A 20899-nucleotide genomic window follows, 5' to 3' on the forward strand; every position below is an offset into this window, starting at 1 on the left:
TTGATGGTTTTGTACATGCACCATATAGGATAGCTCCATATTTGCACCTGAGTACATCCTAAATATCCTATGATAGTTTCTCCTTTAAGAAGAGCTGCCTGTTGGTGTCTTTGTTAGGCATTACTTTGGCAAATGTCTTCATTTAAGTTTTCACAAGTGACATTCAATAATCTAGCGTTACTGGTGTCCATTATCTTTTAGAGCCAGCTGCCTTTAATCTGAAATGGCAATGTTAGACTTGTCTACAGAGAATTTTTCGCTTTGTTATGGAACTTTAAGCTAGTAAACCAGTGCTTTATCTGTCGCTTTGAAACATTTTGAAACATTTTATGTAAGAAGTCAGAGTTAAAGTGGCCAAAGCACTAGGTGGCTTGAAACTGGGTAGTCCAATGTTTGTGGAACTCCGGCATGTAGTTAGCCATCATTCAGCATGCTTGCTCTTGCTGTCAGAGAATCATGTTTGCTGCTATCTTGTTCAGCGGGTTAGGCTCACTGGGTCAGGTTAAAGGTTCATCTAGCCTAATGTGCTGTCTCTGATGATCATGTGTAGTAGAGGACTACAGAAGAGCATAATAAGAGGGGAAGCTTACAGTTATGCTTCTTACCGTTATACAGGCCTGGCTTCCACTAATTTTTGGTTCAAGGACTTTTTGAAGCAGACGGTATCTCTGTGTTTAGCAGGACTTTGTAGATTTTTGTTTCAAGAATTCATCTAATTAATTTTGAACCCATGTGAACTCACTACTAGAACAACCTAAAATAATGAATTCTAGTGTTTAACTACATGTGAAGAAGTACTTTCTTTTGCTTTAAATATTCTGCCTAACAGTTTCATTTGATATTCCTTAGTTATTGTATTGTGAGGAACAGTTCATCCTTATTCCCTGTGCTTTTTCTCCACTAATGATTTTATAGAACTTTTTGTCCTGGCCTTAGGAGTCCAGGATTTCCCTTTGAACAAAAGCCATATGTTTGATCAGCTTTGCCTGTCTCTGTAGCTTACCAAGTTCTCTAATATCCTTTTTGAAAAGAGAGTGTTTCCAGAACTGAATGTCCTGTTCAAAATGATACCAGGTTTTGGAGTACTAAAGTTTTTCTTTCTTAATTCCTGTTGACTTGCTTTTTTGACTGCTATCAAGCACTGAATTGATTTTTTTTTTCATGGACTTATCTAGAATTTCTCTAAACTTTGTCACATCACTGTTCATCTATTTCATCCTGTTATTATCTCATTTGTCTGTTTGCTGATTCATTTTTCTTACAGTTCTTAACAGTTTTCTTTGCATGGAGAATTGACTGGTTATCTTCAGTTCTTTTGATAGATCCCAGAACCCTTTAAAAATTGCTATCATATTCGCATCATCCGTTCTCCTGATACCAAGCTTGCTTAAAGTGATGTGTTACAACCACAGTTAAAAGTTCAGCCATTTCATATTTACTTCTGAGTGGATTTTATTGTTCTGCTCTTCTGAAAGTATATTTTTATAAAGCATATATTTAGCAATAACACCCTGACAGAAAAAAAGCAGAAGAAAATAGAGAAAAGAAAACCTCCAACTGGATACCGGTATTTCAAATCTACATTTCTAGGGAGATGGGAATAAAATTATGAACTAATATTTTTTAATTTTTTTCAGGTGTTAGGCCTTTCGCTTGTCCTCACTGTGATAAAAAGTTTAGAACATCAGGCCACAGGAAAACCCATATTGCGTCACATTTTAAGCATACTGAACTAAGAAAGTTGAGGCATCAGCGTAAACCTGCAAAAGTTCGAGTGGGAAAGACCAGTGTTCCAGTAGCAGACATTCCTTTGCAAGAACCGATACTCATCACTGATTTAGGTAAAGAGTGAGTAAATATGTACTCATTTGTAAACTTGAAATTTGGGTTTCAATGGAAAATAGAGGTCACAGTTCAATAAATCAGAGGCAATCAGAGTTCACTCAGGAAGATGCACTTTGAAATAAGTCAGTAGAAATAAAGAGGCTTCAGAAAGATCCATATTTCATAGTTTGCTTGCACTAAATCCCCTCTGTCCTTTCTGAATTAATAAGAATCAATCTTTTTATTTACAGAGAGATCTTGTAGGATTTGTAAAATATGTATGCATTTTTACATTCCATTAGCAGAAGAATGTAAACTAGTGTTGGATTGTTGGTATAGAAAAGGTGATAACGTCTAGATTTTTCCTGAGCTGATCAAATTTATTCTAATTGCATATATGAATGAGTCACAAAGTGTGTTGTATGGTTTTGGTGAATTTGGTGTAGCTGTGATCACAACTGAATTAAAATGATCTTTAGTGGTAACATTTCAATAAAGGACAGTAATTCTGGAACATGCGACTAGAGTCCTTATAATTCTGTTGTAGAAAAACTGTTGCATCGTTTTGTAAACCCACTCTTTTGGAAGAAGGTAAGTTGTCTTACAGCTTAATGAAGACAATGTTATCATCCAGCTGAAGTCAGATTATTGGACAAGATGTTTACTCCTCATTGCTGTTTGACTCACCAGTCTGCTAACCCCTGCCTTGTCTGCTGTATTGTCATCTTTATGCAATAGAGTACTATCCTTATCCTAAATTCTTTGTTAGTCTTAAAAAATCCTTTTGTTTTCATTAGTTCCAAGAATTACTGTATGCAAGAGTAATAGTTGTTTCAAGTCTCTTATATCTGACACAGTGTTTTCAAAAAGCAACAACAAAACTTGGCTGATGGCTTCAGATATTCAGATCACAAAATAATTTTGTCCAGAGTGAACCTCAAGAACAGTTACAGTCCTTTTCTTGATATTAAAGAAAAAATTTTTCAATAAAACCAAGATCTCTTTAGTGAAAATCTTTTTTTGGGGTGTATGTGGAAAAAATGAAGCAATATTAATAAAAAAAAGAAATATTGTAAAAGTTATATTTCTTACAGATACTTGATAACACCTGAACTCTGCTGGGTTTGGAATGTGCAATGTGGAAATAAGAACTTCCACCATCTCCCTAGAAGGTGGCATGTTTGTCAACCCACTGGTGATATTTCCACTTTTCCTAGAATAAATCTTTCTTTGAGAGAATTCAAGAAACTAGTATTATTGCTCTTTACTCATATTAGTCTTTAAGTGGTACCTTTTAATGAGAAAAAGAAAAAACAAAAATGTAGGTTTAGATTTTGTTTAAAAGATTTAAAACAAAGATTTTTTTTTTAAAGGGCTTTAAGGCTATTCTCAAAGAGCTGCCTGTTTAAATGTTAATTTCTCATTCTATTGGTTGATGGTATTTATTGACTAGGAAATACAAAAATGGTTGTAATTTTTCTGGCATTTACTATAGTTCCAAAGACTGAATTGACATCAGAAAAAATACCTTTTTGTAGAAAGATCCCACTCAAAATTATTTCACTGACTTGCTACATCTAGGGTAGAGCCACCTTTAACTGTCCTAACAATTAAAAAAAAATGCTTCAATAATTGAGTTGAACAGGTTGAGTATCTCATTTGGATGTGTTTTGTTTTAGGGGTTGCCATTACTTTTCTAAATATTAGCTCATTGTGATGATTAGAATGGTGTTGGTGCCAGTTTTGATTTGAATTTCTTTTTTTCATTATCATGTACGTTGCTGTAGTTTTTGTATGCGCTACTGCAAATTAATTGTTTTCCAGATATTTGTGCATATGTTCAAGCTGTCCAAGTGCACAAAAGTTTTCATTGATTGAGGACAGATATAGTAGGATAGACTGAGGATAGAACCACTGTTTTGCAGTGTTTCTGCAAACCAGAACCACTGTAAGCTGGGATATCCATATGAATTAGTCTGCTGTCATTCATTCTAAGAGTTTACTGAATTATAAGATTCAGAAATAACTGAGAGTAGATTTGTCATATGGAGTCCTATTCTGATTTGGAAGACCGATGTCGTCTCCTATAGACTTCTTCTAATTATCATCACAAAGGAATGCTGGAAGAAATTTAGAAAGCAAGGGGGTTTTTTGGAAGAGAAAATGTTTTTACTAGACCAACTGAGTCAGTTGGGGGAAGTGAAGGAACTTTTTGTGTGTGTATATAAGTGTATATATACACACCCACATCTTTTTCAAGTCTGAGACGGAGAAATCTGTTCTATATTTTTGTTGCCATCTCTAGTCAAAATGGAGAGAACTTGCCTCTCCTTGTCTTCTGTTCTTTTCAGTTACATTTGGAAGTCAACAGTAACTCTTTGTACTTACCTTTCTGAACAGAACGTGGAACTTAGACTGTTAGATGAAGAGTTTGAAGAATGAAAAGATGACATAAAAGGCTATTTAGTAGTATAAGGAGATCTTTTGATTCTTAGCAGAAACTTTGTGTCATTCACTCATTTATTGTATGTTAGTATTATGATCAGTACTTTTGGGTTTAAAGATGTGTGAATGATGATGAATCTGCTCACTTGACAAATCTGCTGCCCTCCCCATTCATGTCACAGCTTTTGAGATGAGGTGTTTCTGTTGGCAGCTCCAGAGACACTTAGATTAGCAGTTGCACATTTAGTAGCAGGAACTCTCATCTGATTTTCCAGAGTTAGAATTGACTGATTTCAGGTTCCAGTGTATAAACGGCATCTGTTCAAGTCTTCCCCCCCCCCCCCAATAAATTTTTGGAGGTACCCAGACATATAGCAAGACTGATGGGATTAGTAAAGGTAGATGTTTTTCAAGCATAACAATTTTTTAATGGACTTCTTTTTTTGGTAAAAGGCAGGTATATATATCTCATGGTGATCTGTATTTCTCACGCAAAATGCAAATTAAATATTCATMAAGTTATCATATGTAACTGGCATACATTAATTAAATGTCATTTGGTTAAAATTGAGGCAGGAGTGAAACGTTACCTAATGAGCAGTGAATTAGCAACTGTCAACTCTGTTTAAATTTAATGTCTATTTCAAACATCTGTGCAGCCTAATGTAATGAGGTGGACTGTAATGAATAAAAAAAACCAAACACTGAAGTGGATAGCATGTGCAATATAGCATGTATTTTGCTAAATAGATGCATGCCTAATTTTAAATAGGTGCTGAAAAGATGCTCAGTTTCTTTACACTATTGCATACTTAAGAGTTTAGTCACTTAAAATACAATTTTTTTTCAAATAATAGCTCTTCAGACTACTGCAACTTTTGAGTAACTTTACCAGTTTTCCTTTTTTGTGTGTTTATATGTGCAGGTCTTATCCAGCCAATCCCAAGGAATAGCCAATTCTTCCAAAATTATTTTAATAATAATTTTGTGAATGATGCAGACAGACCATACAAATGTTTTTACTGCCATCGAGCGTATAAAAAATCTTGTCATCTTAAACAACACATCAGGTAAAGTAAATACACAGGAGGAAGGAAATGCATGCAATAACGAATCTTATGGAAAAGCATGAAACTTGTATAGCATTCATTGAAGAGACTTTGTGTTTCTTATTTTACTGCCTTTAACTACGGAAGCAGTGATACTAATTTTTCTGGTAAAGTTCAAAGAAATTTTGGACTAACTTGTACACATGCACAGTCCTAGAGGTACAAATGGTGATGTTTAATGTGCAGTGTAGCCTATTAACACTCACGGCATTTTTTCCCCTGAACTACATATGGAAAAGTGCATGTAGTGCCTTGCAAATTCTTGTAGTAATTGTGTAATTGCGTACTCCAGACAATCTGCTTTGTGTGTAACTGCTGTTATTTGAAAAGGAGATTAAACTTGTCATTTTGTGTGCTGTTTTCTACATACTAAACCTGAAACAATTAAGCTTAAGCCATAATCAGAGCAAACAATTTTGTGCATCATTTTGTTGCCTGAAGCTCAGTTCAAGTGCCATGTAGTGGGTGTATTTTAAAGTCACAAGATCAGAGTCACAGAAGAACTTAGTTTGGAGGGAACCAGTAGAAGTAACTAGTCTAACCTCCTCCTCAAAAGCAAGGCTAGCTTCAAAGTTAGATCAGCTTGCTCAGAGCCTTGTCAAAAGTTTTTGAGGCTGTGAGCTTTGAAATTCACTAGTTATCAAACATTGCTCCCTGCTTTGTATACTATGCATGACTGGAAGAGAAAATATGGGAAAACTTCATGATTACCAGGATTCAAGGAAAGATTTTATACTGCTACCTGCTTGTTTCTGCAATGTAAGCTCTGTACCACTTTCTTCCATCTCTAATTCAAATTATAGTGAATATCTCATGTTTCCCTTACAAATTGAGTTCTGTATTGGTGGAGATTCTCAAATGGGCTTGAAGCAGTTCTTGGTTTCTATATGCTGACTAATCAGAAGCGGGAAAGCCTTGCAATATGTTTTGCTTTTTGTAATACCCTATCTAGATTTTTCACTATCCTTTGCAGATACAATCAAGTTGGACTCTCTTAAATCAAAATAATTTTAAATTAGTAAATGTTGCTGATTTGCATCATTACCACCTTCATCGTTGTCCTTGACTTAACTAAAATTGATTGAAATTGACTAAAATTGATTTTAATCTTGTTTTACGCTTTTCTCTTTATTTTCTTAGCATAATTTTCACTGTTTAGTTACTGTTAAAATGTTAGTTGCAGATAGAGGGCTTTTTTTTTTTTAGCCTAAAGAGGGTCTTATTTAGCTTATATTTAGCCTAATTTTTATGCACATTTTACTAAAACAGTTATGTAATTTAGAGTTTTACATAGATTCATAGTTTTTGCATCTTTCATTTGTGTTAGAGAAGTGTAGTCGACTTATTTACTAGTTCATTTTGCTTTTTATTTGTGGTTTTGTCAGGATTCTTTGAATAGAAATTGTAAGTATTCTAATTACGTACAACATAGATTGCTTATTAGTTAATTTACTTTTCATGTACTGAATACTCATGTATTTTTTTTGTAAGAATACATTTTGTGTTTGAAAATTACCTGTTCTTCAAATGCCTGTGCTTAAATTCATTCTACTGTTGGTTATACATGTACTTCAGCTCAAAATGAGTTGACTTTAAGTGCCTCATTAATTATTTTGTGCATCTTCATTTTTTTTCTCCCAAACTGAAGTACAAAGATGTGAGGGGGGAGCCACTCATGCTTTCTTCTCACTGATATTTGTAACAGAGTACTTAGTGGGTGAAGCTTAGCTTAGCTTTGTTATGGCCATAGAGGAATTAGAGCAACTTTCCCTTTTTCCATATTCTTCTTTCTTTGTAAGTACAGGCATTGCTATACCTAAATTACAAGACCTTAAACTTGTATTGTCAGTCTGCCTTCGTGAAATGGTGCTGATCATTGTTTAGAAAGCTTGTGTTCCTCTGCAAAACAGGAGAATTTATACTGTTGACAGAGCAGTGACTGAACAGTATGTCAGATTCTTCTCCCACAGGCACACCAAGGAAGGGATGGGTTACTCTACCATTAATTCCATAGATATTTATTGGTAATGGAGTAGTAATTTGGTATCTGTCGCAGACTCTTTGTTATAGTAGCTGATGTGGTGGTCATACACTTCTAAGGCTGTTGTAGTCTTAACCCATCCCTAACTTTTCCCGATTCCAAATGCTTATTTTACTATATCCTACTGCCCTTATCTTCCATTTTCTAACATTTACCCTAACTGCCTTCTGTTTCTCACTTCTGGGATTATACAGTTGTAGCTCATAAAATTCTCATTGCACTCTGCTCCCTTTTTCCTAACTGTCCTACAGTTTGTTTTATATTCCAGTGTAGTTCTAAGGGGAAATTCTTCTAACACCTCCTGAAGGAAAGATTTGGGAAAAGTGGAGTTAGAGTACAGATAAGAGAGTTTCTCTACCTGAATACTCTTTTCATGTAGCAGTCTAAAGTACTGGTTATACTGGCTCTTATTCAGGGGTATTCAGGATGGGCAGAGTCCTCTCCAAGAGCTTTGTTGTTAAACATTAGGTTCTAGAAAATTAGGTACAAGTTGAATTTATTTAGACTTAAAACTTACTCACTAAAAAGTCACAGAAGATGTATCACAGACACAAAAGCCTTCCCTGTTGCTGAAATCAAGTCATTTCTCCAAACTATAAAGATGTCAGAGATTTTTCTTAGGAGATTGCCAGACTAGTATTTAATACGAGCAGAGCAATATATTTTTTTCTGAACTTTTGTGGACGTGGATGAATTGTTTTAGCTGAAATTAACAAAATATATAGATGATAATACCTCAGTCTGAAGAAGACATCTGACATAGAAAAATTCAACCCAAATGGGGTAATTCTGTCAAAGTCTGACCAGCAAATGAGGTCAGACTGCAGAACATAATGAAAACTGTCAGACAGCATTAGTAGTCATTGCTTCTAGCCCTGCCAATGATGACATGCAAGACATGTGCATGTATAATTTATTAAAGCTTTCAATTTCCAGCTTTTGCTAATTGAGGCATGTTCCATCCATAAAGAAGTTACCTTTGTTTGGTTTATTTTGCTCATTTTAAAACTCAGTTTTTAAATAATTTTTGGAATAAAATTGTTAATCTGCTTTAAATTCTGTTTTCTCTTTAAAAGGTCACATACTGGTGAAAAGCCATTTAAATGCTCTCAGTGTGGAAGAGGTTTTGTGTCGGCTGGAGTGCTGAAAGCACATATTAGAACACACACTGGATTGAAAGCTTTCAAGTGTCTTATATGCAACGGGGCCTTCACTACTGGTGGTAGCCTTAGGCGACATATGGGTATCCATAATGACCTTCGACCGTATATGTGTCCGTATTGTCAAAAAACATTCAAAACATCACTAAACTGTAAAAAACACATGAAGACCCATAGGTAGGTATACAATTTTTATTTTAATCCTTTGGCATTTTTCAGTAGTCCTTCCTGTTTAAAAAAAAAAAAAAAGGTCTCTTTCAAAGTATTTTTAAGAACTGTGCTTTGTTCTTTTTATTACTCTGAATCTCCAGTTCAATTAATTTTGTGTATGTTTATTGGTATATAGAGCTTAAGAGTCTGGCTTGCAAGAGAGTTTAAACTATATTGGCCATGTCAGGCCATGATGACAAAAAACAAAGTTGAATGAGTTTTCTTTCTGAGAGAACAATTACTTTACTTCCAATGATACAGTAATTTGTTGAACTTGACTCCATCTAATCAATGTTCTCAAAAGCAATTATTTTCTACTAATGTATTAGAGATAAACTAAAGTGAAGAAAGACTAAGTAAGTACCTTGTCATTTAAGTTTATGGGCTTGGAATGGAGATTCTCTGTAGTAAATATTAATAACTGAACAAGGATATTTATTTATGGTTAGGAAATACTTAGCTAGATCTGAAGGTATGCTAAGTAACACTGTTTAATAAAAATAAAAATTCTCTTGTATAAATAGTTACAAGAGTGCCTAATTGAAGCCTTGGAATGATCTTCTTTCTTACCTTGCTTTGCAGGTATGAACTTGCACAGCAACTTCAGCAGCATCAGCAAGCTGCTTCAATAGATGATTCCACAGTAGATCAGCAGAGCATTCATGTTTCTACACAGATGCAAGTAGAGATTGAAAGTGATGAGCTGCAGCAGTCAGAAGCTGTTACAACAGATCAGCAGGCTATTTTAGAGTTAGACCAGCAGCCAGTAGTAGGCACAGAAGAAACGGGACTAGAACAACAATTGGCTGATCAGCCGTTAGAGCAAGATGAAGGTAAGTATTCAGAACATGGCAATGTTTATAAAGAGATAAGTTCACAATTTCTCAACTTTTTCTTTACAAATTTCAATGATGGTTTCAAGACAATGCATGTAAGTAACTGGAAAAACACATGGAATAGTTCACTGCTGAATATACCTATGACTTACTTACACACTAATGAATGAAAGAAGTGTTAAAACAATAAAAATAAATGGTATAATGTTAAAAAAAATCCTTTTATTTAACAGAACTCCTAAAGATATTCTAAATATATGGAAAATAATGCGATGTGCACAAAACTTTTCCTCATCACCTCCATTATTAATAAGTAGACTGTAAAGCAGTGTTATTTAGGAAGTTATGTCTGTGTTTCAAAGTGGGAGAATACAAAAATATTTTATTAATTTATTCTGTTAATAATAGTGGAATGAAGTGTTTCCCTTTTGTTTATTTGGTCTTTTTCTTGTTATAATTAATTAGTAACCATTGCAGAGGAATATAAACAAAGCCTACAGTAAGCAAGGATTTAAAATATGTAGGATTACCTGTTCAACTAATCATTTTTTATTTATTTTTAATGTAATGAAAATTCAGATGACTATAAAATGTGACTCTTTGGGAATAACTGTGAATTATCCAGTTAATTACATCTTCTTTTTTTGCTCCCCCCACCCCCCCAATGTCTTTCAGATAGGTTTGTGACATCCCAGCATGCTTTACAGGAAAACATCACTCAATTTGAACAACAAGCTATAACACAGCAGTCATTTGATCAACAAGGTTTATCACAAGGTTAGTAGTTAATAAAGCTTTTAAAGTGATCTTTATAAATTTCGTTCTACAGCATTGCTATCATAAAGCATTTCAAAACTGGACTTGCAGAAAGCAATACAACTACAATGCAAAGAGAACTTGTGAAGACTTTATCTTAAATTACTATTATGAAATTATATCTGGTAGAAGAGTATTTTGCCTGCTTAATTATTAGGTTTTGCTGATGTTTAGTCATTACAATTTGGGGTTTATAGTCATGCATTTTATATTCTTCTCTCAATTCTTTTTGAAGTTGCTATAATAGTAGGCAGTCCACACAACTTCTCCCTTAAATATATCTGCATAATATCCTGAGATAATCAGAGAGAGAGTCATAGATTTGACTGAGTAGCTGTCGCGATTCATACTTTCACCTAACCACAGCAGTTTTTTCTATATTTTACAAAGCTACATAACTAACAAGGTATTAGAAACAATTGGAAACTTTTTTTTATTTGGCCTATAAAATACTCAGAAATATGTGGAAGGGATGCTTATCTAGCTTGAAGAGAAAGTGAAGAAATGACTGCCTTCCCTTGCTGTGCCCTGTAGGATTCTTTAAGTTGTTTACTTGATAGGAAGCTAGTGTGTGCTGTTTCACTGTTTGGGATTTTTGGTTTTTTGGGGGGTTGTTTTTTAAGGAAGCATACTGACCGGTTAGTTGTTTCCTCCTTGTTTCAGATTCTAGCAAAGAAGTTTTGTATCTTTATAGCTAATACTCAGTAATTGTTATTCTGTCCAGTTGTTGACTAAACTTCTCTCTGTTTTTAATTTGCTTAGTTATCGCCTTTTGTAAAAATGTAATTGACTGTGCTAATTTGTATGATACTGTGAAGAAATAGTGTAATTTGTTGCTGATTTTAATCTTCTAGATTGTGCTGCTTTGTACGTAACTGAGAAAAGAAATCAATGTCTCAACTTTCATTAAACAAAACTGAACCAGGTCCCTATTTAAAACACTGTGGTCCCCATTTAAAACACTAACTTTTGTTGGTTGCCTTTTACAGTTTTCCAAATGGATGAGAAGACACTACAGAAAAAAGTGCAAACTTTTACTCTCAGTATGGTGGTGGTGGTTTTGTTTTTTATGGCTGTTTTCAAATTGTAACCTTTGTTTTGTTATCTTATTTAGACTTCAGTTTCTTTGCATGTGCATTTTTTCATTAACAAAATAATGAATACTAAGTGCTTTCTTCAGGGAAAATAAAGACTCCTGTAGATCTTACAGAAACAATTTTTCATCATCAGAGAAATTTAGGCTGCTCATCGATACATTATAAAATTGGTACAGAGAACCAGAACTTTTTTTTCATATGAGACTTTTTTTGTATAAGACTTCTCCTATTCTACTTGGAATCTCATCCACAGATTCCCAACTCTTTGAAGTTTCCTTGAAGATCCTGGAGCCCTTCAAAATTTTTGAATTTCAGGTAGGTAAGCATATGCGCGGATGCATGCGTTAAATTGGTCGACCCTCTCCCTATGTCTGCATCTGTGCTTCATGCTCCTAATTTCTTTTTCTTGGCAGCTAGGCAGGACATTCAAGACCCAGATWTTGTATCTTTTTTTTCTTGATACTTGTAGGCTGTATTTTTACAAAAATATTTTGGCTCAGTGTTTAACTTCATTAATAAAACAACACTGGAGGGTTGGGTTTTTTGTTGTTGTTTTTTTAAGGAAAAAAAAATCATATCCAGACAAAAGATGCTGATTTCTAGGTCTGCACAGACCTGTGAAAACTTTACATGTTTATTTGGTCAGGTATGGCAGTAATATTTTTAAGAGAATTTCTGTTTTGTTTGGATGAATTTTCCTTTTGGTATGCTTCAAGTTTGTAAAGAAGTATGGATCGCATGAGGGTGCTACTGTATCATAATCTATCATTCATTTTAGGTAGTTTTGAAGACATTGAGAGAAAAGGCATTTCAGTGTTCTTGATAGTTTTACATATTCATGCCTCTTCATTTGACCTTTTAATGAGGTCAGAACAACCAAATGAATCTTTTATCAAAAAAGGGCTTTGGTTTATTGAGCATCATCTGACATCAGACGTATTTTCATATAAATTATGTCACCATTTCTTTCTTTAAAAATCTCCCTGTAAGCGTGGTTGGATGTTGATAATTGAGATAATGATGTGGGAGTAGTCTTGAAAACCTACAAGAATTTCAAATACGATACAATTCTGTAACCCATATGAATATATCCTTGCCAACAGACTGCTCTTTTGCTTTCTTACAAACTTGATTTGTAATCTCAGGACTTAAATTCTGATTCTTTCAGTAACTGTTTACACATTGATTCTAGTGATTACTGTGGAGCTGGTTCCAGACGTTCTGTGGGAAGCAAACATACAGAACATTTAATTGCTAGTCTCTGGTCTCCACAGAGATGCTCAGATGCATGTAGGTATGTTTGTAATGTCAGTTTGGAAAATGAAGACTTTAGGTTGTGACTAAAAACCAAAATACTGTATTTTCTGGGAACTACCATACTATTGGTTTATGGTTCCTACATGCAAGGCATCTCTGCTAGTGAACTGATCCTGGAGTGTTCTACTCTTTTCAGTAAGTTATGCCAATGTAGAAGAGAATAGCTTGGGTGATTTCCTCAGGCCAAGAAAAACAAGCATTGCATATGAGTACTTATATTGAAATAATATGAAAGCTCATCCCAAGTTTAGAGGACTTTTTAGTAAAAGATCCCTCCTACTACACAGAGCTTAAGATGTTTTCTGTTCTTTGCCTGTCTAAAGAAGACTAAGTTTCTAGGAAACGATATACAGGGGAGGAAGAGCAAGACCAGGAACTGAAGGATCTGAATTTTATTTCTGTCTGTTTTTCAGACTGAATTTCTGTTTTTTCAATGCTGTTCTGTCAAAATAGGATGATGCTGGCTTCAGCCAGCCTTTAGCATACTCAGAGATGTCAGATCTATTTAAAGTTTTGAGTGGAATTTGACCTTCATACCAGGTACTGAGCAGAATAAGAATGCATCATATATTTTCTTGTTACAGCTTTGGTTTGTTTTTATTCCAGAACTGCTTTCAGAAGTAGTATTTCATTCTTCACTTTGCCCAAAAATATCTCTAAATTCAGAACTTTTTGTCTTGAGCACTTTGTTCCAGGATTGTTCCTGGAAAATTTTTCAGGATTTCAATAACTGCTATTACTAAAACACTGTGAAGTGAAACAGGTATAATAACTTTTTTTCTTCTTCTTAGCTAGTGAGAAAGGTACCACATAAAAATGTTCGAGTTCTTTAGGTAACCTTTTCTTTATATGTTTAACAGTTATTTCCATTCTTGTATGGAGAGCCTTGAAGTGGTGTCACTTTTGCTTCTCAGGTTCTTGGGGCCTAGGTTTATTTTGGTGTTCTTACCAAATGTAGCTTGCATATCTTTTTTTCTATAAGGCTGCTTTTAAATTTTATTTGAAAATAGTAATTAGTGGCCATCTTGTCACTGTAAAGCTTTGTTTGGCTGTTCTTCAGGCTACTTTTTTATTTTGTCATTCCACTAAGGTGATAATTGAGATGCAAGGTTCACATTTTTGGCCATCGTGAAAAGCTAGCACTAGTTGAAATTTTTTTGTGTGTATAACTAAATCACACAATCATCTAAATTCTACCTTACTGAATCTTTTTGTCTTTTTTTTTTTTTTTTTCTCTTCTAGTCTTGGTTAGTTCTAGGGAAGAAGCTAGTATTCAGGCTTCAGTATTAGATTTTGTGAATAAGTTATAACCTGACTAATAATGCTTTCAGGGTTTGTTTACATTTATTACTTTTAATTCTATGATGTGAGAGGTAGCATATAAGCAAATTTTTTTTTCCTGTATTGATAGCAGTATTCTTCTGCTGTGAAAAGTATCTTTTGGGAAAATTTCTGCTTAAAGCATATCCCAGTGTTTGATATATTGTAATTCAAAACATTCTTAAAGCATTGCCTTTTGACCTTTGATGCTATGGTCATCTAATACAGGTTTATTTCTACCCCGTTTTCATAATCTTCATCCTTGTTGTCCATTAAAGGCAAACTGCATAGAAATAATAAAATGGCTGCTCTTATATTAGTTACTGATAATTACGGTTTCATTTTTTTCTGCATAACATTGAATTTTTTTGTATTAGAAGTATTAGGGGTTAGGTGGGTTGGTAAAAGAGCATCTCTAATAACATAGAGACAGCTGCAATCTGAGGTATATTTTCCTGACTCTCAATCAGCAATATTGTCATTTCATTCATTCATTTAGAGAAGGAGATAATTGGGATCTGATATTTTACAAGAACAAAAACAAATACAAATTTCAGTTTTTATACTGGGAATATGAATAAACACATTTTTATTTTTACTTTGCAGTTTGCCTTTGAGAGGCCTTACTCTACTATTATCTAAAGAGTGGGAATATGTGGAGGAGATCCAAAGTAGGAGATGGGGTTACTTTATCAGAAACTGGAGTTCTCCTATTGGGTCATCTCCTCCACTCACCCGCCATCCTCCCCACTGAGCTTTGCATCCTTGTGATCGGCTTCCAGTGTAGTTAAGGGAGCGTGGTACCAACGTGGATAAAGGGAGATGGGTCAACCTGTTTGACACATGCATGCTTACATACAAGAAATTCAAAATTTCAATGGCTCTAAGGTAATTGTGGCATCCTGAAGAAACTTCAAACAGTGTTGTTCTGTGGAGGAGATTGTCCAATAGAATTCCAGCCAATGGTAAGTAACCCTATTATGCATATTATGTAGATGCCAGAAACATTTGTGTATTTTGCCCCTCAGCAGAGAAGAGTATAAAATCAGTATTACTCTGTTGTAATATTACTTAATCTCATTTGAAGATAGTCTTCCAAAAAGTGTGGTGTTATTCAAAGTCCTATTGTGCATATTTTCTGGAGTTGTGACTGTCTTAATTTTTGGCAGGTTTTACGGTGAATGACAGCTACAATCAACAGACTCAATTTCCAGCTGTGCAGCAGCTGCAGGATTCGAGCACACTTGAATCTCAGGCTCTTTCAACAAGTTACCATCCACCAGCCCTTCTTCAAGTTCCAAATACAGACACTATTAATGTAGTAAGTACTGCTGGAAGGCAGAATCCATTGTTCTGTGCTCAGTGATGATTTTCTTGTAAACATAGGTGATTAGGTGAACTCTGAGAAATCAGGTCAGTTTCAGATTTCTTTTCTAGATTGCTTTTGCTTAACAACCAAAAACAAGGGGGGGAAGACTAAATAAATTGACCTGGCTGTATGTTTCTAAAAAAGAATTGTATGTTTTGATGTTCTAGATTTAAGAAAGGATATAATAGTAAAAAGTAAAATCATAAACCGAAAACTTAGGAGTTGACCTAATCTTATAAAATAATCTAATTTCATTGCACTGTCTTCTTTCCTAATTCTTAAATTCTAGACAAATGTTTTATGGGTATAGATATGATCAAGCAATAAAAATAACATTGCAAATGCATATTGATCGTTCATGGAGCTTGCATATTGCAATGCATGATGTTCTTTCATGGTACTCATCTGGTTAGACTTTTAAAAGAGTTTGATTGCTAAAAATACAGTTTAAATACTGCTTTTTATTATCTTAACAGTACCTAGCATGAAGACCATCTGTAGTAGTTTGAGGCTACCTTTATCATACTGAGCTGCATAAATTATACCCTTTTTATATTTTCAGCAAGGGTAAATGTTAATCTGAGAACTGAACTGGGTTTTAGGATCCTGCAAGGATTTGACTAATTTCAGCCTACAGTCTACAGGCTTTGGAGTTTTCTTCTCTTCAAATCTTAGAACATGCTGTCCTTCTGGAGTATTGCTCTGTAGTCGTTGTTGCGCAAAAAGATCATTGAAAAAGTATTGAAAACTGTTGGCACCACTCTGTATCTTGCTACTGAATGTGGGGATCATACAGTTTAGAAAGGCTTCTTTAGTGTTAAATATGACCTCTCAAATGTCAGATCTGAGAGAACTGAGACACGTTTTTCTAGATTCATGGAGGGATATAAGTGCACCACCTTGTCTGTTTATTCACATTCAGTAGCTGCACTTTTTGTTGCTTTCCTTTTCACTTTGGAAGAGAGAGAGATATTGTACAACACTTAATTTCTTGTCATTAATTTATGAAAGAATAGATTTTTTTAGTATAATTTTTATTATTTATGTTAACTATAAATGCTGTAAATTTTTCTTGTTTATGTGTGTGGCTTTATTTCAGTGTTGTGTTACTGAAATTTATTTGAAGCTTCTTTGATTTCTAGACTACTCGCTTGATACAAGATCAGTCATCACAAGAAGAACTTGAATTGCATACCCAACGGCCTCATTTTCTTGAGGATAATGAAGATCAAAGCAGGCGTTCATATAGGTCTGTTACACTTAATTTCTAGTTTCTGTCACAGAATTGCCTGAATATTTTATGGTTTTTACTTATATGCAAGTAATGACAACAATTTTCTTTTAATAGATGTGAATATTGCAATAAGGGTTTTAAGAAATCCAGCCATTTGAAACAACATGTACGATCACATACCGGTGAGAAGCCTTATAAATGCCAGCTTTGTGGCCGTGGCTTTGTTTCCTCAGGAGTTCTTAAATCACATGAGAAGACTCATACAGGTAATAGAATATATGAGCTCTATTTTGCTTAACTCAGGTTTGGGTATTGTGAATGTCCTGTATAAGTAAATGTAGACAAACTGTGTGCTACTTACTTGTTCCTGTTACTTTAAGGAGTTAAAGCATTCAGCTGTAGCATTTGCAATACGTCCTTCACAACTAATGGCAGCCTTACCAGGCACATGGCAACTCACATGAGCATGAAGCCTTACAAGTGCCCATTCTGTGATGAAAGCTTTCGAACAACTGTTCACTGCAAAAAACATATGAAAAAACATCAGGCGGTCTCCTCAGCTGTAGCAGCAGCTACAGAAACAGGAGGGGGAGGTAAATTATTTCATTTGTACTCTTACTGTCCTTACTACATAACAAGTAAAAATGTTTCAGTGAATTACATGAATGCTGTAACAATAATGCGATAAATTATCCTTTCAGTATGGATAATGTCTAGTATCTAGAGCCACTGCAACTCCTATTTTATCTCAATTGTTGAAAGAAGTTGGTTCTCCAAGAGTTTCTCCAGTGTATTAAAAGTGACAGTAATAGTGTGTTTTTCCCATGTAGTTATTTTAGTGTGCCACTAAAGTAGAGTATACTTTTTTTTTTTGCCCCAAATTACTCATAGCTGTGTTTAATTTATGGTAAAAACAATAATTACAAATCCATCATTTTTTTAAAAAGATATGCAAACGTGCATGGTTATACCATTGAAACAGATTTAACTCCAAGCACATCGTGCAGTGACTGTGTGTTTAATAATAAACCCTAATATTTTTGTAATTTAAGCTTACAGATTAAACTAAACAGACTTTTTTGGTTTTTTTAATAGTTACATGTGTTGAAGATGATGATGAAAACTCTGAAAGAACTTCCAGAAAATCACGGCCTGGTGTCATAACTTTTACAGAGGAAGAAACAGCAGAACTGGCAAAAATTAGACCTCGGGAAAGTGCCACTGTCTCAGAAAAAGTTCTTGTCCAGTCTGCTGCAGAAAAAGACAGAATCAGTGAGATCAAGGATAAGCAAGCCGAACTGGAAGCAGAGCCCAAATATGCTAACTGTTGTAGTTACTGCCCAAAAAGCTTTAAAAAACCCAGTGATTTAGTCAGGTAAGGAGTAGAAAAGTTTTCTGTTAATTTCCTAAATTCTTCACCAGACACTTAGCAGTAACAGTTTCATATAACCTTTTTTTGTCTAAACTATAATTTGACAAGTATTTATATACACTTTTCATGTTACAAATAGTTTAAAAAATATGCATCAAAGAAAATTTATAGTCTACACAGGACTAAAACAGCTTTTTCATGTTTCTTGTTTCCTACATTACTAAAGTAATTATTACAAAGTTTTATCATAAATGAATTATTTCTTGAAGTAGGATATGCATATAAAAGCATGAAAAATCAGTTTGAAAAATAGTAAATTCTGAAATCCTTCCCTTTACTAGTTCTGCTTAGTGCAGTGTAAATGTAAGTATTCTGCTAATTCTAAAGTTAGTAAGATGCAAAATAGTTAATTCTAGTAGCTGAGATATTTTGTGCAGAAGTAGAAATTCACATACTCATGTTTTCTGGAATTATTAGGCATGTTCGTATCCATACTGGAGAGAAGCCGTATAAGTGTGAAGAATGTGGGAAGAGTTTCACTGTAAAATCTACTCTAGATTGTCATGTTAAAACACACACAGGTAAGTAAAATTTTGAACGTCTGTATTTAGAGCCCAGTTACTTCCTTAACAGGCTTTTTTGGCTAAAGGTTTTGCAAGGAATGGTGTGTTTCACTCTTACCTGAAATGGCAATGCTAGGTGAAATTTGGCACTCACAACATCATTAAACGAGTCATATTATGGAATTTTGAATAAGCTGTATTATAACAACATTCTATATCAGTAGGCTTATAAAGTGGCTGTTGTCTCAGCACATTGAAAAAGTATGTATTTATCTAAAATATTTTAATTTCAAACATTCTGCAAAATTGCAAGGCTAAATGTTCTTCCTGAGTAAGAAGGGTGGAGTTTGAGGATTTTATAAAATTAAATTTAAAAGATTCTAAAAGTTTGAGTCTGTGCTGCTAAATAGTTTGAAAAATAAGACTACAAAAATTTTGAACAGTTTGATCTTTTAGTCATGCAAGTTGAATATAAACCAACCTCCGTGATTTTTAAGTTGTTGCAGTAATTTTTTTGTATTACTATGAGAGAGATCTGGTTTTAATTAGTAATATTTTTCAACTCCAATTTTGTATAATTTCAAAAAAACTCTCTAATTAGCATTTTATAATTTTTTTCTTACTATTCAACTTCTGTAAGAAAATCTTGAATTTATTAATTTCTAAAACTGGCTGCAGTTTTGATAAGGTGAATGAAATATTCTTTTTGAAAATGCTGAAAAAGACAGCTTATAATGCCATAATGTATCATTATTTTGCTCATGGAAGTTCCCTTTCCAGTTCGAGTATACGGTGTATTTCTAGCACTGTTGTTGCCTAAGTACTACTCTGTTTTGTTAAGCCAGATCTCTGTCTAGTCTAGTATCTTGTCCTGGATAGTAGCAGATGAAATGAAAATAGCGAAATAAGGGTTTGGTCATGTTCCTACAGCTGCTAGCAGTTTGCAGCTTGTGGGACTCTGTGAACTAGAGGTGGTATCTTTTTGCTTAATACCTTTAATGGACTATTTTTACGTTAGTTTAATTGTTTTCTGAACCCTTCCAAACTGGGGTCTCCAGTACATCCCGAGTAATAAGTTCCTCTGTTTGAATTTGTTATTCAGTGTGCCATCTGATGGTTTCATTTTTACGTCCTCTGGTTCTTGTGCGTGAGGAATAAGGAGAGAATTGGTTTTTTTTTCTCCTTTGTCCAAGCTTTTTATTATTTTATAGATTTCTATTTAGTGTAAAACAGAGTTTTTTAGAGTGAGTATTTTAATATCCTCAGCAGATTTTTCCAACCTGTTGTTCATATTCTCTACGTTATGTTTTATGATAATGCTGACAAGCTCAGGTCCTCTCAGGTGCCTAGAGAACTCCCCTAGTGACTTTCAGCGTTGTGAAAATTGCCCATTTATTCCTTCTTACTGTTTTCTGTAATATAACTATTTTTCTTTAATCCAGGAAAGGTCTTTCATCTTGTGACAGTTTTTCTAAGGCCCTTTCATATAGATACTCCTTAAAACTCTGAAAATCCAGGTACACTCTTGTCAACGAGAATCTGGTCTCCTTCAAAGAGCTCTCATAGATTTGGGAAGTGTAACTTTTCACTACAAAAGCCCCATTGACTCTCCCCTACACAACTCACTTGATCTTGTGTTTTTTTGATACTGTTTTCTGTTATAATTGCACCAGTTTACCTCAGATGGGCATCAGTCTAACTGGTGCACAGTTTCTGCATTTGAGCCTGGATCCCTTTTCAGAGGGCTGTTTTAGGCTGTGGGCAACATCTACAGCTCATCAATTTTCTGTTGAGTCGTATTTGTTTTGTTCTTTGTGATTTTTTCCCCCCTCTCCCGTCTTTTAATGCAATTGCCTTAAATTCACCTAATAACAGTTCAATTTGAAAAGCTCGTCTGATCCTCCCCTATAAAAGAAAGTTGCCTCTATGGGAACCTACTGACTTCATCCGTAATGAAAACCGATGCACAGAATTAATTCTGGTTTTGTACAGTAGCTTTACTTTTGAGTGCTTTTATGGTATCATCACCTTTCAAACCAGCAGACTGGGGTTTTTTTGTGTGTTAGGAGAAAAAAAATAAATCTGTAGGTTTTACACCATTAGCACTGGATGTTTATTGTATTACAGCATGAACTTAACTTTCCAGAAATTATTCTCTCTTTTTCAGTTGGACTTCTGAAATATGT

General features: G+C 34.4%; 1 protein-coding gene across 11 annotated transcripts in view; it reads left to right on the top strand.

Moving 5' to 3' along the window:
* Window positions 1–20899, top strand: part of ZNF236 (zinc finger protein 236) — an 86939-nt gene that overhangs the window by 39632 nt on the left and 26408 nt on the right. For all 11 annotated transcript variants that reach the window (XR_003255313.1, XM_026076699.1, XM_026076693.1 and 8 more), the window contains 11 exons: window positions 1638–1841; window positions 5195–5339; window positions 8496–8756; window positions 9372–9622; window positions 10301–10402; window positions 15345–15496; window positions 16687–16793; window positions 16893–17044; window positions 17159–17371; window positions 17874–18153; window positions 18628–18731. Coding sequence is in view for 10 of the 11 variants with exons in the window: in XM_026076699.1 (XP_025932484.1) it covers window positions 1638–1841; window positions 5195–5339; window positions 8496–8756; window positions 9372–9622; window positions 10301–10402; window positions 15345–15496; window positions 16687–16793; window positions 16893–17044; window positions 17159–17371; window positions 17874–18153; window positions 18628–18731 (1971 nt within the window). In the remaining variant the exon portion in view is untranslated. The remainder of the gene's footprint in view (window positions 1–1637; window positions 1842–5194; window positions 5340–8495; window positions 8757–9371; window positions 9623–10300; window positions 10403–15344; window positions 15497–16686; window positions 16794–16892; window positions 17045–17158; window positions 17372–17873; window positions 18154–18627; window positions 18732–20899) is intronic.

Source organism: Apteryx rowi, unplaced genomic scaffold (assembly GCF_003343035.1).
Source record: "Apteryx rowi isolate R43461 unplaced genomic scaffold, aptRow1 scaffold_437, whole genome shotgun sequence".
Lineage (NCBI taxonomy): Eukaryota > Metazoa > Chordata > Aves > Apterygiformes > Apterygidae > Apteryx > Apteryx rowi.